Below are 19,395 nucleotides of genomic sequence, written 5' to 3'. Positions count from 1 at the left end.
GGCAGCTAGTTTGACAGCTAGCCTGATGCAACTTGATGTTTTCAAACTTCAGCTTTTGTATGGATTAAACAATTGTGATTTAAAGAAACAGTTTACCTGAAAATGTAAATGTAGTCATTATCTTTTCACCCCCATGCCAATAAAATGGTTGGGCAAAGTTTCAACTTCATCCAACTTTGCATCTGCACTGGGGCGAGCAGATAACAACTTAGCTCAACTAAGCTAAACTAGGCTAAGCTAAGCTAAGTGGCTGCTGGTCCAGCCACGAGTGTGGTATCAGCTTCTTATCTTAAGTAACTCTTTGCAAGAAAGCGTGTGTCAACCTGTTTCTCTGAGAGATCGTGTACATGGCACACAGTGGACATCATGTTCCGAACAGACTTTATCGACACCATCAGACAAGACAGGTAGAACCCAACAAGTCACACCAAGTCCAAACAACATTTCTAGTTGGTAGAATGTCTCCAACCAGAAAAAAATGTGCAGGTTTGTACGTTTAGAGTATAATAAAGATTTGGTCATTAAAAAACTATTCTGGTTTAATTTAACAAAAACAAGAACAAATAATTTATTTCGCAAAATGCCCAACATTTAATGGGCCACTAATGTGTGCAACCATCAGAGCCTTGCCGGCTCCAGACACAACAATTTTGACTAAAATGTTATGTTCAAATCAATTTTCACTTTGAGCACAGCCTGAGGACAGCATTCTTTCAACATCAAATCAGAGATCAGTTCAGTCACATCTTCGCACCCAAGTTTGTCTATTTCTCTACTATGCCCCAGCAGTGCTGCATCAACACCACACTGTACCTGACAATACCAGTCCTGAGAGCATAAATCAAAGTATTGGCTGGCACAAAGTATCGAGCCAATACATTACTTTGAAAGGGTTTAGTGTACAATAAAAATCATTGCAAGGGTACAATTCATATTTTACAAATACATAATGTACAAATCTATTATCCTTTACATACAAAAAAAAAACAAGTTACCTCACACTGACATCTGATTTGTCAAATATGTCCCCTGGACCAGGGGAACTGATCGGATAGCAGGGGTAATGGTTTTTTTTTAGCCTGTATCACTATCCCCATAATGGAGATTCTATATGTTTCTCATTGATTTATTCCTCTGTGCACTGGAAATGAAACTGGGAAGCTGGGGCTTTAGAGTGAAACCAATCTTGTGCTGTCCCTTAAGTAATATTTAAAGGTCAAGACTGACAAGAAGCAGAGGCATTAAATTTGAGTGTATGTACGGACGTGTTGTTTGCTTGTCACAGAGAAATTCATGTTAAAGGCATCAAGTCGACAGTCAAATGTCTGCTCACTGACATTGGACTAGTACTGCTGTTTTCACAAGGTGTCAGGAATGTCATTGACTTTTTGGGAGTCAAATTGAAAAAAGTCATGTTTTTTTCATAGAGGGGAAATATTTTCTACCTAATAAGTATTCAATAGAGTTAAGCAGTTTGATTTGGTCGTGCTGAGTAAGGTAGACACCTTACACCTTGACTGTTTTGCTGTGTTGAAGGGCTTTTTAAGCTCTTATTTAGTTCAAGATTAAGGTGGAACAAAGGGGACTTGACACACATTCAAGTGATCTTTGTCAAAAAAGGGCATGCTCTTTAAAAAGAATAAAGTTTCGATTGCTGTTGTAAGGTATCAGGGTTCTAGTGATATATACTGGTTTCTAGGTGTACTGTGGTATGAAAACAGTTATCATACCATTTACATTTGTTTATCTATCATATTAGTGTTTTAAAAAAACATATATAAGATATGTCATATCTGTCAGGACATAATATTTTAGCAAATTCTAATGTGTGTGTGTTCTACCAAAAGAAAAACCTTTTTTTGGGGGGGGGGGGGGTTTAATGCAGGATTTTTTGTTCCATTAGCCAAAACTGTTTTTGAGGCTGCAACAAATAGAATCAGGTCGAGGCTGTAACAACAATCACCTAACTAGTTAATGACGTTACTGGTGCCACAGCACTTCTTATTTCCATTATTTGCAAAGATTTTATCCTTCTGAATCAGACAAGGTTGGCAAACCCTCAAACAGATGAGCAGCTGAGACATGGATGAGAGAGAGCTTACTGTAGAGATAATATACTCCCATCATGTTGGAGGCGTCGTGCTGAAACTTTAAGTCTCCCACCTGGCGTCACGTGAAGCAGACTACATCACAAACACAACAAGGGGCCCTTGAACAATGATCCCAAAGACAGTACACATACTGTGTTGAAGCTACCTTTTGTTTTATGGTGATTGTTCAAGCGTCATACAGGTGAGCAGCAGTGTGCACCATAGGCTCAGCTTATGTCTCTTATAGTCTTTGACTTTCATATATATATATATATATATATATATATATATATATATATATATATATATATACACACATACACATACACATATATATATATGGTCATGTATTAAAAACCCAGAAGGTCATTTAACAATATTTGCAGCTGTTGATGTTGTCCTTACTGCATGACAGTTTCCACAAGTTGTGCCTCTTTTTCCAAATCACAACAAATATGGCAGCCAGAATGACATACGTCTTTGCTTAGTTTGAACAATATGAACCAAGGTTTTGACTTATAATCAGTTATATTTCCGTGTTGATGTTTCTAACAAATATTCTCTGTGTTCTGTAGTTAAAAACACTTACATGATTATTGAAATGATCAAAAAATTAACACTATGTACAAGAACTAACAGTAAACTATTAACAACAAAGCCAACTAGTCATGTTGCCATGGATGAAAAAGCACTGCGACCACATGGTGCAAGAATTGTATATTTTATAGAAAACAACACATTAATATTTTGCTTCTGTTTTCAAAATAGAGCAGGATGTTTATCATTCCTGGCTACCTAAATAATGAGTCACAACTTCAGAAACCAGAATCCAGAATGTTTTTTCATCACACAATGGGCAACACATTTCCATCATCCAGATGGTTAAAAGAGTCTGAGGATTGATGGAAATACATTAAGAACAGCTGTCGGCATTTTTAAACAACCTTCTGGGTTTTTCAAAGATTGTAGGGCGTGTACATTCCTGATTATCTGAAGCTCAGCTCAGTGTGACTCGAATGTAATGGTAATACATGAGGGGCACAGACTGTGGTTGGTTGCACCAGTGTGCCTGCTTCACACTACACCAACCACTGTGTCTGTTCTGCCAAAATACACATGGAAGTTGAGCCTCAGTCATTGAGTCACAGTGTATTTGAGATGGAACGTCTACAGTCTGAGGGGGTGCAACACACTGAGTGTGCGAGCGTGTTGCACCGGTTCAGTTGGCCTAACCACCTACGAATAATGTACAAACACATATTTTTTCCTTTCTTGTGTCCACTAAATAATCTTTCACAAGCTTTGTTATTCGTTCTGTTGGACATCTGAGCAACGCTACGCTCCCAGTGTCTCGCAATCGCAATTTTCTGTATCCCACAGTTGCGTCATAAATAATAAGAATTGCTAATGCATTATTTGTTTGAGTTGTGATAACCATTTGCTTTGTGTTGGCTACATGGTGAGCAGTGCTTTCATTGCTGAGGGTAAATTAATTATGCGGGCATACTGTTTGTACACTTTGGCTTATAGAACACAACTGCATCTCTTATAATTTTCAGGTTTTTTTTTACAAACTGCAACATTGTTTTGGGTTTCTTATGGCTTTGTGACTAATATTGATGGACCCTGCTTAGTGATTGACATTGTCGGAAAAGAGCAAACATCAATGGCATATGTATGACAGACTGGATCAATTAGCTCTCAGTACTTTAAAACATTATGCTACCACATGATGAAGCAGTATTTCTAATAAATCTGGTCGTTAAGTCAGGATGACTGTGCATTTGGTCCAATCTCTTATGATTAGAGAAGAAGCCGGCATTGAGGTGCTTTGTGTAGGGTGACTCCCATGGATTGACATATTAATATATGTGCTCAGATTTAGTTCTTTGACTGCAATGAATAAAATATATAACGTCCTGAGCAAAAAATGCCTATAGACATCTGAATATGGCTATATATAGCATATTATGTCCCCATTCATATTAATAGGCAAACTCAAGAAATGCTGCTCATTTTAATTAAGATGAAAGTCTTTTATCTACAGCTCCTGCCCATCCACCTTCTCATTGTTTCTTACACTCTCACAAGTTCTTTGCGGACGTGTGTTTGAAGGCACGAAAGACGTACAGCCATGATCTTAAGAAAAAAATTCAATTTAAGATAATACTCTCTCTCTCTCTGTTCCATCCCTCTCTGAGCACTCGCCATCACCTTATGAGACACGTCAGGGTGGATACCAGAGAGAAATCAAGCTATAAAAAAATCATGAGGTTACATGGGAGCTATGAGCCTTTAAACCTGCCCCGCAGTGAACATACAGGATGAACACAGAGTGCTTTTTCCGAACAGGAACACAGACGGGCCTAAACATCACTAAAGGTGCACGGCTTTTCTAGTTACAGCACGGAAAACACGTCTGCCATCATACCTCACAATCACTTTGCGTTATGACACAAATCGAGCAGTAAGTCAATGACAAAAAGGCCTTGCGCCTTGAACGAAGGTTTGCAGCATGAAAAAATCCATACATCTTTTTTAGATGGCGGGCTGAAATGCAAGTGGCGAGAGAGAGGGGGAGAGAGAAAGTGTGTAAGATGCTGAGGCGAATCCAAGATGCAGCTGTGCCTCCTCTCCTGTGCATATTCAGTTCTACAACTGTTGAGCGGTGTAATTAAGGCAACATCAGATCATGTTGGAAGGGTAAACCCTCCCACACACCCACACAGTAAATAGAGACCTACAGGCTACATGTGATTAAACACTAATCATTTTGGAAAAAGGCTGATATTTTTACAGCCTATGGTGCTCTGTTGTGGTAGATCTCATATGCACCTGTCAAAATAATGGCAATATTATCATGTGAGGCTGTTAATGTGTCTGGGCTCAGTGTCTGAACAGCAGAAAATGAATTATTTTGTATTATTTTCCCTGTGCAGTTGACAGCAGTGAAAAACAATTTTAACCCTGGCTGCATATTGATTTGGATTGAGATCTGATAAGTGAGACAGGTACTCAAGACACCTCATGGTGAGCACTGTCATCCTACACATGACACATGACGCTTCTTCATCATCAGGAGGAAGGTGATTTCTCGGAATGACTTTGTGTTTGCTGGCATGTTCAGGAAATCAGGCTGTAATGGACCCGACCGACTGACTGACTGACTGAGCCTCTTCAACACAAATATCACAAGCTATTACATTTGTGATGATCCATTCCTTAAATATTCACCTCTACCAGCCTCTCTGTGAGAATATAAAAAATGTCGCTCATTCATTCATGAGACTTAGCCCCTGTCGCCTCGGGACAGACACCGTGAAAAGCGGGCGTAGAAATGCCTACTGAAGATATATTTTACGTGTTATTGATTGTGCATCGAGAGCGTTGCGTGTTCAATTTTTCGACCCAAATTGACGTTATAGGCGACCGGGCGGTGCTGCCAACGAGCCGAAACGGGTCTCGCAAGAGGGGTGGTGAATTGTGTTGACAAGGATATTGAAATAAATAATTAAGCACCCATTCAAGTCTATCTCCACGCAGTCGGTTGAGCCTATATCTACGCTCCACACCGTACAGATGTACCGTACGCTACACGCCGGGCCACCGCCGTGTAGCCTCCCCGGTTTCCCCCCACAGTTTAGCGGAGACGCGTCCTAGCTATCGCGGCTACCTGTTAATCCCCGGCCCGGGTGCAGCCCCACTTCCTCCGGCTGGCGCTCCATTGCTGGGCTTGATGAGCTGTCCAGAGTCCGGTGGTGCTGAAATGGAAGCCGGAGCCCCTGCAGCAGGGACGGCGGGGCCGGGTTGTCCCGCCTGTCCCTCCCCTTCCATGCTGGCCTCGTTCCCCATCGCCTCGGGATAGTTCTCGACGGACAGAAACGATGTTGTAGATGGTTCTACAGCTGTGGTAAGAACTCAGATGAAACTCAGCGCTGCTCCCCTTCCGCCATCATCACCTACAATTCAGCATCCCGCACGGAGCACGCGCGCTGACGGAGAGGGCGAGGGGAGCGCGCTGACGCAATGGGTGGGAACTGTGTGTCTCGTACGTGCGCGCTCACGAGGCTCGGTTATCTCAAGTCACCACGTAAATATCTCTGAGCCCTGTGTGCCAAATGACTGGAGACCACAGGGACCTCCCTCACTCAGCCTGTCCCTCATAAAACATTTGTTTTTTAAACATGAATTATGTATTATCGCCGGCTGCGTGTTTAAAAAGAAACAACCATTCAACATATGTGTTTATATTTTAGATTTTAATTCCTGTTAGGGGTCCACGATATAAATCTATTTGGGTGTATTGATCATTGAATCATAAAATTATCTGAAGCTGAAACTTTTATTCAGGTAAGTGCTTAGTCAACCAAAAGACAGCAATAGTTTAATAACCAATCAGGCTCATCCTTTAAATATTTTTTTAAAAGGTCAAACATCTTTATCTATGTATTTATTCATTTATTTGTTTCCTTCTAAAACGTAGCCTACCTATTTAAATCTAATTGCATTTGGGTTGTGGGGAAGAAATTCAAATTCAGAATTGTAATAATCACATAATAATAACTAAATTCATAAATATATATATTTTTCAAAGTAATACAAATTAATACGTTTATAACGCACACTCCACAAGACAAAAATAATGAACTTTAGATTATTATTACTATAGATACTTCACCTTATCCTCTCACAGGATGCCAAATATAAACAAAGTAAAATGGTATGAAATTGTCTTGTTCTTTAAGGTCAGTTTGTTGGCCTATATCACCCACAATCCCTCTTACGCACTGAGTGACAACACTGGAGGCAATTTGTCAGATTACATTTAGCTTCCTCTTGAGTCACAAAAGGCTTTATTCTACTTTTTTCATACATGCAGTGGTACTCCTCAAGACCTGTAGTGATGAGTTACCCTTTAATAAAACAACACTAAATGCATTTATCTGATTCACAGCAAATGTGTCATAAGGCTTTAGTTTAAATAAATGCAATTAATTAAATTAAAAGATTGTCTTCTTAATCGGACAATATAAGCATTTTGGATATGTGGGCTTTGACTGTGTTGATTATTTAATACAAAAAATTCCCTGAAGCTGAAACTGTTATTCAATTAACTGATGAGTCAACCAGCAGACAATTATTCAGCTATTTTTGATAATTGATTCGGCTAATGGTTTAAGTCTTATGTGCAAAAGGGCCAAATATCATTTGCTTCCTGATTTTGTAATGTTAACATTGGCTGATCTTTTTTTAGTATTTTATGATATTAAGCTAAATTAATTTTGGTTTGGACTCTTAATCAGACAAAATAAGCAATTTGGATATGTCAGCTAGGTGCTTTAGGAAATTATTCTCTAACATAATATAGACCAAGTTAAACAACAAATCCATTAAAGTAAAAATTGATGAGTTCATAATGAAAATAACTTTTAGTTTAGGCGTCCCATGTACAGTGGCTGTGTCCTTACCACTGTGACCCTTTGTTTGATTCCAACCTGTCGCCCTTTGCTGCTATCATCCGCTCTCTCTCCCTCTCTCTCTCTCTCTCTCTCTCTCTCTTTCTGTCACCCACATTTCCTGTCACTCCTCACCTGTCTTATCTAAAAAAAGGCATGAAAAGTAAACCTATTCCTCTCAAATGTGTGATTGACAATGCATTCAACTAAATATGATATGAAAAAATGCAAAAAAAACGTTTTTGGACAAGCGACAATGTCAGCAGCTGAATTATGCGAAGGCTACGGTATGTTTGCAAATATGCCATTAGGCTGTATAATGAGGCCAGCTGCAGCTATTGGTCTGTATCTCTAAACCAAATTACAGGCGAACAGTGGTGACATAACACTACAGCGTGGCTTATTCAACTCAAACATCTGCTCCACTGAAGATATGTGGTGGAGGAGTATTTCTTTTTTAGTTCCCTCTCCCACATAGGCTACTGTGTGTTCTTTGCTGCTCTGCCAGAGACAGTGTCATTATTATAAGATTATAATACCGGGGCTCCAACATGTCTAAAGGCAAAGACTAACACTGGGCAAATAGCATCAAAATGTCATGTTGAAATTGATTAAATCAACTTAAGCTCAGAGTACCTAGTGATAAATTGTTATATACTATACAAAAAAAAACATAAAACTTAATGAATGTAAAAAATCTTTTTGGATTAATAAACTGTGGCTGTGCATTATTCTATTAGAACTGAAATATAACAAAGTACTGTTGCTGATGGAAACCGGAAACTACACAAGGAATACTACATGTTCAGATTACACGTGTATATCACCACCCAGCCGCCATGCCACATGAAATCCATTTTAACTGTCAATGGTTCTCCTTACAGTGTAGTAAAAGAGAAGGTCCCACTTGTCTCTGAATGACTGCCCTCCCTAGTGTACACCGACTGTCACTACAAGAAGAAAATGATGTAAGACACCAAAGAAGTCAAACCTCAGAAGAACCAATGTAAACATGTTTCAATCAATTCATTAACTGCTATCATAAAACACTGTAATGCTAAAGTCTCTTCACATGAATAAGATACCATAAAAGAAAACTGGATAACAGCTAGCTAGATATTTTCAGCAATTTTATTGTAGTATGAATTGGCAAGCACAAAGAACAACTGAACTCAGTGTACAGGTCAGCCATTTAACAGATACATATGTACAAAACACACAGCCCAATTTATATTTATTCACTTCGCGATCCATTTCAGGTACAAAAATAACACAAAAGCTTGTTTTTCATTTGCAGGACTTGAAGAAAACATACAGTACATACACAGCGAGAGGCCCTAAGTTGAAAAGACATTCAAATGAAAAGACAAAAAAAAACCTTGATGCATCTTTACTTCTTCTTGAGTTTAAAAGAATGTGATTAAAATACACTTTTTATGTTATGTAGTGAGACTGAAATGCTCTAGATGAGTAAAATACACGACCCTTTATTGTCAAACCTTTCAATACTTTATTGGCACCATAAAAACATGAGTGAAGGTCGAGGGTATATTGATTTGTTACCAAACTGTATATTTAGTGACACACTAAACTGTACTGACCACAAGACTGTAGAGAGGATCTTCAATAAGAATGAATACTGTGTGAGATGAGAAGCATTCAGTTGCATCACTGGGGTCATGCCTTTTTTCGTATTTACAATTCGTCGATAATAATGGCGCGAGAAAGAAGAACATTTACATTGAGACTAAAACGGTGGTACATACAGTATATACATAAATGATAAAAGAACTAACAAACACGTGGTTGATTTCATGAAGAAGAAGTGGAGGCTCCGGCTAAAATACAACACTAAACTGCCTTTAGCAGAAAAGTTTCAGAAGTGCATCCATTTCTTTTTCTCCATGGTGATTGCTCAGTGCTCACGTGAGTAAGTTACTCACAGGAGTTGTGATTGTTTGTGATTACTGGCGCTTGGCTTTGTAAGGTCGGGAGCGTTTCCTCCGGTCGGGCTTTCTTTGTTTGTGCAGGCGGCCGATGCTCACTCCCTGCCGACGACGCACAGAAATGTTTTGCTCCACGAGGCTGGCCAGCATTCCTGCAGAAGAAACCCAGTTGAATTAAGGAAAAGAACAACAAAATGACAGATTTGTTAAACATGTAACACATTTTTTGAACATATATGGTGGTTAAAACGTTCTCATGTTTTAGTCCATCTTCTTTTTGATCGAAATCATCAAATAAACATAGTGGAGTAAAAAGTACAATACTTGCCTCCAAAATGTTGTGTAAGTAAAGTGCAAGCACCTCAAAATTGTATTCAAGTGCAGTTCATGTGTGCAGTTTGAAACTAAGATCTTATTTCAACTGCAGATGTATATTGGTATTTTAGTAAAGCATTTCTAAGGTTAACTCATTAACTTGGTATAAAATGTGGACACTAATAATGATTCACCAGAGATATACCAGGAATTTAACTGGGCTTCACTTGACATTTGGTTTTGATGGAACAGTTCAGGGTAAAAAAAATAGTGCAGATTTACCTTCTTGGGCCAGCATTGATATGAAGGTGCAGATGAACTCGTCATAATTATGGGTCCTCCTCTGATCATCAATCTGATCAATTAAAAACAAAAAAACTTTGATTAAAAGACAATCTCTCACCAGATACATTGAATTGGTTCCAGTTTAACAAAACCTACTTTGTATTTCTTTCTCTTCTCTACTTCCTCCTTTAGATACACCTCATAGTTGGCAATGTCCGCCTCAACACACTTGAGCAGTGCCAGCAGCTCCTTCAAGAAACAGAATAAGATTAGACAGTGTGTGTGTGTGTGTGTGTGTGTGTGTGTGTGTGTGTGTGTGTGTGTGTGTGTGTATGTATGTGTTTATTATATATTTTTTGTGTACAGCTTTACAAACAGTTCCCTAATTGGCAGCACAAGCAGAAAAAATGTGAGCGTACTGTGTTGTGTTGGCAGGCTGAAAAGCAAAGCAAGGATCATACTACAGTGCATTAAAACATGAGGGACGTTCTCAGACTTACTTTGGGAGAGTATTTATCCCCAGGGGCCTTGCTGTCTGCAGCCGTTTCCATAGCGTTGGGCGTTTCCTTTCTCACCTCTGCTCCATCTTTGCTCTCCTCTTCTTTCACCTCCGCAGACGGTCCTTCGTCTGCCTTGTTTACTCCTTCCTTCTCTCCCGCCTTCCCTTTTTCTTTTGTCTTCTCTGGGGTGCAAGGCTGCTTTGTGCCATCAGCAGCCGCATCTACTGCGCAGGCAACAGATAAAATATCAGTGCACTGAAAGTAGCAGGACAATAGATATTTACAGCATCTAAACCAAAACATTATCAACACATGAATGCCGATGCACAAAATAACGGTTACAAAATTCCTCCATACCAACAGCAATCTGTGCATATTGTCACTTTGTTTAGTCTATTAGCTGTTCATATTAAAAAAGGTTCAATAGGGGCGCCGTTTAGCTCAGCTGGTAGAGTGCGCGCCCCATGTGCTGAGGCTCTGCAGTAGACCTGGGTTCGACTCCCGGCCCAGGTCCCTTTGCTGCGTGTCACTCCCCCTCTCTCTGTACTTTCAATAAAGCCATAAAAAGGCCAAAAAAAACTTTAAAAAAAAAAAAGGTTCAATATGTAAGAATTGCCATCCTGTCAAATTCATACAAATACATGGCAGCATATCATCAGAGTAACAGCTAACTGTAAATGTAAATGCCATGCAGCTAGTGGTTTGTACTTGGAGCAGTCAAAATATAGACTTTCACATAACCTTAAAAAACAAATGTTAAATTAAAGCATTTTCCAGTCTTTCAGCACCCTGTAGTAGTGCATATTAAGCTCATCTTACACTGCTTACTTCTAACATCTCCAATGATTAATATGCTCCGACTATGGTCTGAACATTAAGTGACACTGAAGTGCTTGCTTCAGCAGAGTCTTTCAAACCATCCTTGTAAATAACATGGACGACAGCAACGATCTCTTCTGCTCACCAGATTGAGGGAGAGCAAAGATGACTCCGTCCTCCTGCAGGTGTAACAAGGCTATGCTGACAGAGGGACCCAGTTCTCTTACAGCACGGTTGTGTCTGGAGTCTAGCCTCAGCATCTCATCTTCTCCGAACAGTACACGAGACAGATGGGATGCAACTGGACTGGACGGGCGTGTGGCAGCCTGCGAGCGCGCGGGTGAGCGCAGTGGTGAGTTGAAGGCACTGCCAATCTCAGAGGCTGTGTCGGTGCTTTCGTTGCTGGGTGTTGGGGAAGGCTGTGAAGCAGATGTGATGCATATGCCCCCGGTGCGCCCTTCTGTGCGCACAGAAAGGGGTGTGTTCAGGGCATCTTTCCTTTGGGCCTCTTTCTTTAGTTTCTCAGCCAACACAGAGAGGGCAATCTGGCTCTCCATTCCGGTTGTTGCCCGCCCTGTCCGTGAGCGCAGACTTGCCTTCCGTCTAAACCTAAATGAGGGAAAATCCAAAATATGACCAACTAAAAACACTTCTTGAAACAGCTTTAGCCTCATAAACAGAAACATAAAAAAAAAAAATGCTTTCATGCACATTTCAATGCTAACCTGCTAGGTGTGCCAGTAGAACCAGTTACTTCCTCTTCCTCATCCTCGTAGTCATCTTCATCATCCGAGTATGGGTGTTGGGGAGGCGCTACTATTCGAGAGCGACCGACTCCAGCAGCAAGATCCTCCTCCTCCTGTTAATCAGAGAACCTTTATAAACTTCCAGAGAATTGTTAACACGATCTTACGGGCTTAATCTTATTGAAAGATCAATTAGGGCTGCCTCGACAACAGCAAGTAACAGTACAGTGGTTAGTTTTTTCTGAATAATGCCACCTGACTAAATGTGCAAAATAGAGTAATGGAGACTCAAAAAATTCAGAGAGGAAGAGTGATTTTCATGAGAAACAAAGAGAGAGAAATGGCACCCACGGTCAGATCTGAGACAGACTGAGATCAATGTGTGATCTGTACCAGCAGCAAGAAGACTAGGACAGCAATGTTTTCATATAACACCTGACTGTGTTCTAGCAAATGGGTCAGGTTGGATGTTGGGTGTCATAAAGGGCTCTATAAATAAAACTGAAGTGTTTTAAGAAGACTGGACGGATCAAATTTATTTCCACGGAAACAAAAACAGCGTCATCACAAATAAAAATTCGAAAACTGACCCAAATATAAACCAAAACACCCCTTAATCTTAACCAATACCTTGTAATAGGGCTGCACAACTAATCAAACTATAACAGAAATCACAATATAGGCAATTGCAATTTAAAAACATCAATAAAATGTGTGACAAAGCAGCATTATATTGAAGTACTCTAGTGCTGCAGAGACGTCCTGGCCTACAAATCTTGTTCTCCAGATGTAAGAAAACATTTCTATTTGGTACAGACCCCGACAACTTGTGAGGCAAAACATCAAAACAATCATTCCTCCTAATCGGGAATCATATTGGAATTGTAATAACCACAATATTTTAACCATACTGTGCAGGCCTGGCTTGTAACTACACAATATAGGTTTGTAAAGCCTGCTATTCGTCAAGTAACCTAATGTAGGGGTTGGTATGTTGAGTTGTATTGTTGAAAACAAAATCTAATTAAAAAAGGAAAATGAATAATGTATTTTGTAAAAGCTATAGAGGCCAATGTCACATAAATTAAAAAGGACAACTAAAGCAGAAGTAAACGAGTGAAATCAGTGGAAAACAAATTGGCAATTATTTTGACTAAATCATTTTAGAGCAAAAACTGAAAATGTGAAGATTTGCTGCTTTGCAACACTTGATAAAAACTATCATAGTTAATAATAAACTGTGCCTGTTGGTCATATGGAGCAAAGGATTAATAGAGAACATAACTGGCAGCATAACTGATAATGAAAATAATCAGTACCCGCAGCCTTAAACACAACTCTTATCATACAAAACATTTGAAATTGGTGAAGAGAGTTCTGAACATGCACACACACACGCACGCAAATGCACACAAACTCACACTCACTTTCTGACCCATGATCTTTACACTTGACTTCTCCTCTACCTGCATTGGAGACTTGGCATAATTGTGGTTGTCCAGGAAAGCTGGCAGGCGTTGAACGATGGGGTTGGGACTGGTGACTTGCTGCAGGCCTCCTCCTGTGGGGGCAGGTGGTTTGCCCATGACCTTAGAGTTTCTGGAGTGGCTCGTGGCATCTTTAGACTGAGCTCCTGACTCATCCACTGAATCTTAAATGACAGTCAGGTGTGTTTCAGTTAAAGGATTTTGACAAGCCCCAACACATTTTACAAGATATGTGCCAACAAAAATTGGGCAGATAGGGCTGACAGACGTACCTGATGCAGCCCGGTCAGTCCCATGGGATGTAACCGGCTCAGAATCTGCCTCTTTCTTGATCGCGGAGGTGCTATCATCAGGGGAGGAAGAGTCTTTCTCCTTCTTGTCATGGACAATTTCAGGCTGAGTGAGGCGGATCATCTGAAGACAACATACAAAACATTTTCCACATGACTAAAAAAACATAACGCTCCTCGTCTCACCGTCGCTTGTAAGCATACAAAAGGCCCCCTGAAGAGTGAGCGATTGGTTTGACCATTCTGGGCAACTGTAGAAACACAGCGGTGCAACATGGCAGACTTTGTGAAAGAGGAGACGCTCCCTCTGTGGAGGATCATTTGAAGTCCAAGAAAACACAACCATTTATTTCTGTTATTATAGACCAATTAAAACATTATCATAAATATTTGATTTAATTTCTGCCAATAGATTCTATATCCTGCACAATGGACCTTCAGGAGGTCAACAAATGATTTTCAGACAATGTATGAGACAAGCCCAAAGTATATGAAGAAAGTCAATTTTGAAGCTTCTCACAGCAACGGCCACAGAAAAACCTGACCTGACTCTGTAACTAAAGGAGCAGTGGTGTTATAATATGCCTGTAATGAAACTTCAGTTACTGACCTTTTGTAGACCCTCCAGAACAGTCTGTCGATTCCTCTTTAGAATTTCCAGTTTAGACTCATATTTCATCCTGCGGTCAGGCACCACTGCCATCAGGTTGAAGCGAATGTCATGGTACGGCTCACTGAAAAAGAGCAGAGTAGATGCATGAGAATGAAGCCCTGAGGGTGTGTATGTGTGTAGAAGGTGAACCATTACAGCTCGAGCTGACTGGCTCAGGACTTACCCGGCAGTGGCCAATCCAATCCTCTCCATGATAACACGCCGAGCTTTATCGGTCCATTCCTCTTCCTCTCCCCAGGGCCCTAAATAGAGTGAAATATTATACTTCATTCAAGTAGCAATTTCATATCCATTGTCATTTATGTATGTATGTATGTATGTATGTATGTATGTATGTATGTATGTATGTATGTGTATATATATATATATATATGTATGTATATATATATATATATTATATATATATTTATATATATATATATATATATATATATATATATATATATATATATATATATATATATATATATATATATATATATATATATATATATATATATATATATATATATGTGTGTATGTATACATATATGTATACATACACACATTTACATAATTAAAGGGTAACTCCACCAATTTGCCACATTAAAGTGTGCTTGCAGGTCTCAAGAAGCTTTTTGTGGCTCCAGAAGCTGCATGTAATCTGATAAATTACCTCCAGTGATGCTACTCAGTTGCTATGTTGCATTGTGGGTAATGTAAGCACCAGATTTTGACCTCACTAGTCAAGCATTGCACTTCTCTTACACTGTTCCACTCGTGATGGATAGTTTAAAACAATCCAATCAGCAGAACCAGAGATATCACCTCTTTTATTCCACGCATCATTAGTCATTTTTGAAACCTGCTGCCTACATTAACCACAATGCAACTTAGCCACTGAGTGACATCACTTGAGGCCATTTATCAGATTGCATGCAGCTTCCTCCGGAGCCACAAAAGACTTTACACAACTTATTCAAAGCTAATTCAAAGCAAATGTGGCTTCATAAGGCTTTAGTTCAAATAAATACAATTAAATAAATGAAAAGAATGTCTTGTTCATTAAATCAGACAATGTCAGCATGTCAATGGATATGTCAGCAACACGCTTTAATAGGTAAAATTGGTGGAGTTAATTTTTTAAGATAACGAACACTAATACATGTATGTAATTCATAGCAAATGTGTCAGGTTATAAATGCTTTTACATACATTTTAAAAGATTTTGTCGTTCATGTCAGGAAGAGCACTCCATTGTTTTGGGACTTTTGGAGCAAAAGGCCCGTTCCCTTTTAGTTTCAATCAATGACGAAAGAGGCCATACCTGATCTCAGGCTAAAGAATGATTTAAAAGTGGCTGTAAATAATAATAATTTTAAATTCTCTCAGAAGGTGAAGAAATCTGAGTAATGGTTCTAAACAATGTATCAGTGTCACTGAAAACCCATCTTTAACATATGCATACCCTTTAAGACGACTTTGTTTTAGTAGTTTCGTGGCAGCCAAAATGCTACTAATCAGTGTGACAAGAGCAGCTCTGTGTATTTCTATGTCAGTGTCAGTTATACCGTGGTCAATGGGGTACGCCTTGAGCCCGTCAAGCTCAAAGAGGCGGTCTTTGATGGGCACGTAGCTAACAAAGTGGAAGGCTTCCATGGTCCGCACTGCACTGATCCCGTTCTGTTTCTCTGGCAGGTGCCTGGGCTCCGGTCTCCATAGAAACACAGAAAGAGAGCCTCAGAAACTGATGAATGTACGGAGCCTGACATCTCCCACAGTACAGCAGACAAATCACAGAGGATTCTTCCCGTCTCACAGAATCAGAGACACCTGAACATTTTAAAAAAAGGAACCACTCACTGTGACTGTAACCCACCTGGCATGGCTGTTATGTGCTCTGGCAAGCTCTGGGGCATTTCCTATTGCGTAACCTTTACTCTGAAAACGCATAAAAATCAAAGTTAAACATGAGAGTGGGTGGGGAAATTGGACAGGTGAATATCTGAGACCAAGAAGGTGGCTGTAGACACACAGGTGAGTGTGAGAAACGTCTTACCTCTGGACTGAAGCCTTTTGTGAAAGCCTTCATGCGACTAAGGGTGGTGCCGAGCTCCACACCGCTGCAGTTCAGAAGCACGCTCAACAAAGCGTGGGTGGCACATGAGTTTGGTATCAGCTAGATTTTAAAAAATGACAGCGTAAACACAAGTCCAGATTACAATACAACTATAAGTATTTTTTATGAGCATTATTGCAAAATGAATAAAAAGATAAGGTTTTTGAAGGGTTGTGAGCAGCAAAACATCTATGTTGATGAGGAATGGCAAATGCTTCCTTTGTTTTTTGGCACTAGTTGGATCAAACTCTGCTTTTTTTTTTATTTGTGCTATGGTGACTTTATGTCCTTTCGTAATTTCTGAATATACTAATGTGTTTTTATCTATGTTTTTATTTATAGCTTCATTTTACCAGGACCATCTCTTCAGATTGGGACACTTCTAGTTTTAAAGGCATGCTGAAATCATTAGTTAATAAACAGTAGTTCACTGAAAGTAAATATTCAAATTACTACTGTTATAGTCAGCTTTCTTTTGGTATACATTTTTATTATATTATACACGTGGGCTGGGATTGGCTCCTAAATGAAGGGATGTATACATGAACAAATTTTGTAATGTTGATTTTTTTTTTTATGTTAAAATGCTGGTTAGACTGCCATGCTTTGCTGGTATTTCGTACAATATAATGATTATAATAATAAATTAATAAGGTAGTGGAGAGGGGGTAGAATTAATAAGTGTACACTTTTACCTTACTACTTTTCAAACATGTAAAACCTTTTTGTTTTTGAGGATTCCTTTATAGCATTTGTTGTATAGGTTCACTGTTCTTTCAGTTTTCATTTTGTTGTACATGTCATTTTTTTAAAGCTTAAATGTACTTTTAAAGCTTTAATTGGTTTTATTTTTACATGTTTGAAATAAAAATTTATCAATAAATCCACACAAATGTTTTTAAAGGCTTTAAAGGCTAGCAACTCTTATGACTGACTTTGAGGCCCAATAAGTTATAGAGGCTATTTATTATCAATTTAGCTAATTGAATGATTAAACAATGACTCGCAAACTAAAACCACTGTTCTCCAACATAATTGTTAAATTGAGTCCAGATTTACAGTTCATCAGTGATTAAAATATGCTCGGGAGCAACATGGATCTATAACACAACAGCTCATAAGAGAGCTGCTATACATTTCATGACATCAGAACAGATCACTAATGAAGGTTTAACGTCACGGCAATAACTACTAAAACTGCCAACATCTATGATCACATGAACACTTACCTGATGAGCGAAGAACATATCATTTACAATTTCCTCATCAATGACGGAGGTCTCATCCACCAAAGTGTTAACTTTCCTCCTGGACCGACGTTCCTCGATCCACTTGAACAGGAAGATGAAGCCATAAACGGGACTGAAAAATAATACTAATGATTTTCACGTGTTTTTGGTACAGTCCAACAAGTGGCAAGAAAAAGAATGTTGTTTGTTTTGAGACATGAGCTTGGACGTCACTACTCAGCATACCTATCAGGTAGTTACTTTCTTGGTTTACTTGCATTCATTGCTTACCAAACAGACTTGGATCAACCTGACTGGTTACAATATCATACCTTTGACACTTGCTTTGAAGGTCATAGATTTCCTCCACTTGGACACCTTTGACACCTACAGAGTACACACACACACAAGGAAACACTTTAGCTGTCTTCCTTAACCCCTATTAGACTCATATTTGGAGTTGTATGTATTGACAATTCACAATACGGCACTGTGACATGTTTAGCTACTGTTTTTAAGCTACTCACCAAAATCTTCCACCAGCAAAGTGAACAGTCCTGAAAAAAAAAAACCTTCAGTTAAGGGTTCAATAACTAACGTTAACTAGAATATAAATAAAAGACCAGTAACGTTACATTAGGTTTTCGGATAACGTCACTCCTCCTCATAATTCGCGCTTTGGTTACTCGCCCCATCAACTTCATGACACAAAACACTTAAACATTTAACTATGTTTCACTCTTGCATTAAAGTTGCTCTCTAAGTCTGGTAAGTCGAGCAGCTAAGGGGAGCTGAGCTGAACTGCCCGTCTGGCTTTATGTGGAAGCTAACGTTAGTTAGCTGTGTTGCCTATTAAAATCTCTCACCTGGATCACTCTCGAGCTCCAGCCAGCCTTTGTTCATTTTCGCATTTGTGCACAGCAGACTAATATCTAAGATGTTTTCCAGTCCATGTCCAAACGAAGGGTAATAATATTTAACGGCAACGGTGTATCCATTCACGAAGAAAAACTGTGGAGAGCTCAAGATAAACACAATAGACAGAATTAGCCGCCTACAAAATACGTCATCAAGAACCGACGGTTGGTCGCGAAAAACAGTCCTACCTCCAACTTCCTGTTGTCGGAACTAAGCGCAAAACAAGTAATGAATGAATAAACAAATACAAAGTCAAGCAAACAATTTGTATTTCATATGTTAAGTATATATTTAATTAAACAGATAGAACATCCATGTTAAACAATACCCAAACATTTATAAACAATAGCGAGGATTATATCTTTTTACACTTGATATTAAAGGAAAACGAAAATGTAATATTTTTTTGGTACCCTTAAATTCGTCCAAAAATGACGGCCTTTCTCCAAAACAGCTCCACAATAGAATCTTAATGTGAAATGTGTTGCGTGAAAAAACAAATTAGTTGATATTGAATGCAAGCCAAACAAGTTGTCCAAACTA

General features: G+C 39.1%; 2 protein-coding genes across 8 annotated transcripts in view; both read right to left on the bottom strand.

Moving 5' to 3' along the window:
• bsnb (bassoon (presynaptic cytomatrix protein) b) overlaps window positions 1–6,108 on the bottom strand; it is a 77,127-nt gene extending 71,019 nt beyond the window's left edge. For 3 of the 4 annotated variants that reach the window (XR_003984219.1, XR_003984220.1, XR_003984221.1), the window contains exon 1: window positions 5,764–6,107. Coding sequence is in view for 1 of the 4 variants with exons in the window: in XM_030418818.1 (XP_030274678.1) it covers window positions 5,764–5,942 (179 nt within the window). In the remaining 3 variants the exon portion in view is untranslated. Of the gene's footprint in view, window positions 1–5,763 lie in introns of all 4 variants that reach the window. The other variant, XM_030418818.1, reaches the window with a different exon arrangement.
• Window positions 6,109–8,659: 2,551 nt separating this feature from the next.
• On the bottom strand, window positions 8,660–19,022 carry bap1 (BRCA1 associated deubiquitinase 1). 4 transcript variants are annotated; one of them, XM_030421239.1, is made up of 17 exons: window positions 18,801–19,022; window positions 18,462–18,491; window positions 18,267–18,321; window positions 17,935–18,067; window positions 16,646–16,765; window positions 16,466–16,527; window positions 16,158–16,300; window positions 14,771–14,849; window positions 14,545–14,668; window positions 13,917–14,058; window positions 13,585–13,808; window positions 12,137–12,270; window positions 11,557–12,020; window positions 10,593–10,813; window positions 10,249–10,341; window positions 10,090–10,162; window positions 8,660–9,644 (listed from the first exon to the last, which is right to left on the bottom strand). In XM_030421239.1, the coding sequence occupies exons 1-17, from the start codon at window positions 18,835–18,837 to the stop codon at window positions 9,511–9,513; spliced, it is 2,268 nt and encodes a 755-aa protein (XP_030277099.1). In that variant the 5' UTR covers window positions 18,838–19,022; the 3' UTR covers window positions 8,660–9,510. The 4 variants fall into 4 exon arrangements, with proteins under 4 accessions (XP_030277099.1, XP_030277101.1, XP_030277098.1 ...); XM_030421241.1 differs by having other exon boundaries at window positions 13,624–13,808; XM_030421238.1 differs by having other exon boundaries at window positions 10,593–10,816; window positions 18,801–19,021.
• Window positions 19,023–19,395: the final 373 nt, after the last annotated feature.

The sequence above is a fragment of the Sparus aurata genome, chromosome 6 (genome assembly GCF_900880675.1).
Source record: "Sparus aurata chromosome 6, fSpaAur1.1, whole genome shotgun sequence".
Classification (NCBI taxonomy): Eukaryota; Metazoa; Chordata; class Actinopteri; order Spariformes; family Sparidae; genus Sparus; species Sparus aurata.
The sequence above is the reverse complement of the archived record's forward strand: the minus strand, read 5'-3'. Positions and strand labels throughout refer to the sequence as shown.

Coding starts and splice junctions, on each gene's coding strand:
- bap1 (XM_030421238.1), bottom strand. CDS start 18,837: ATGAACAAAGGCTGGCTGGAGCTCGAGAGTGATCCAG. Junction 12,021..12,136: donor TCTACTGGCACACCTAGCAG/GTTAGCATTGAA, acceptor TCCCTCATTTAG/GTTTAGACGGAAGGCAAGTC. Junction 10,163..10,248: donor AGAAGAGAAAGAAATACAAA/GTAGGTTTTGTT, acceptor TTAATTGATCAG/ATTGATGATCAGAGGAGGAC.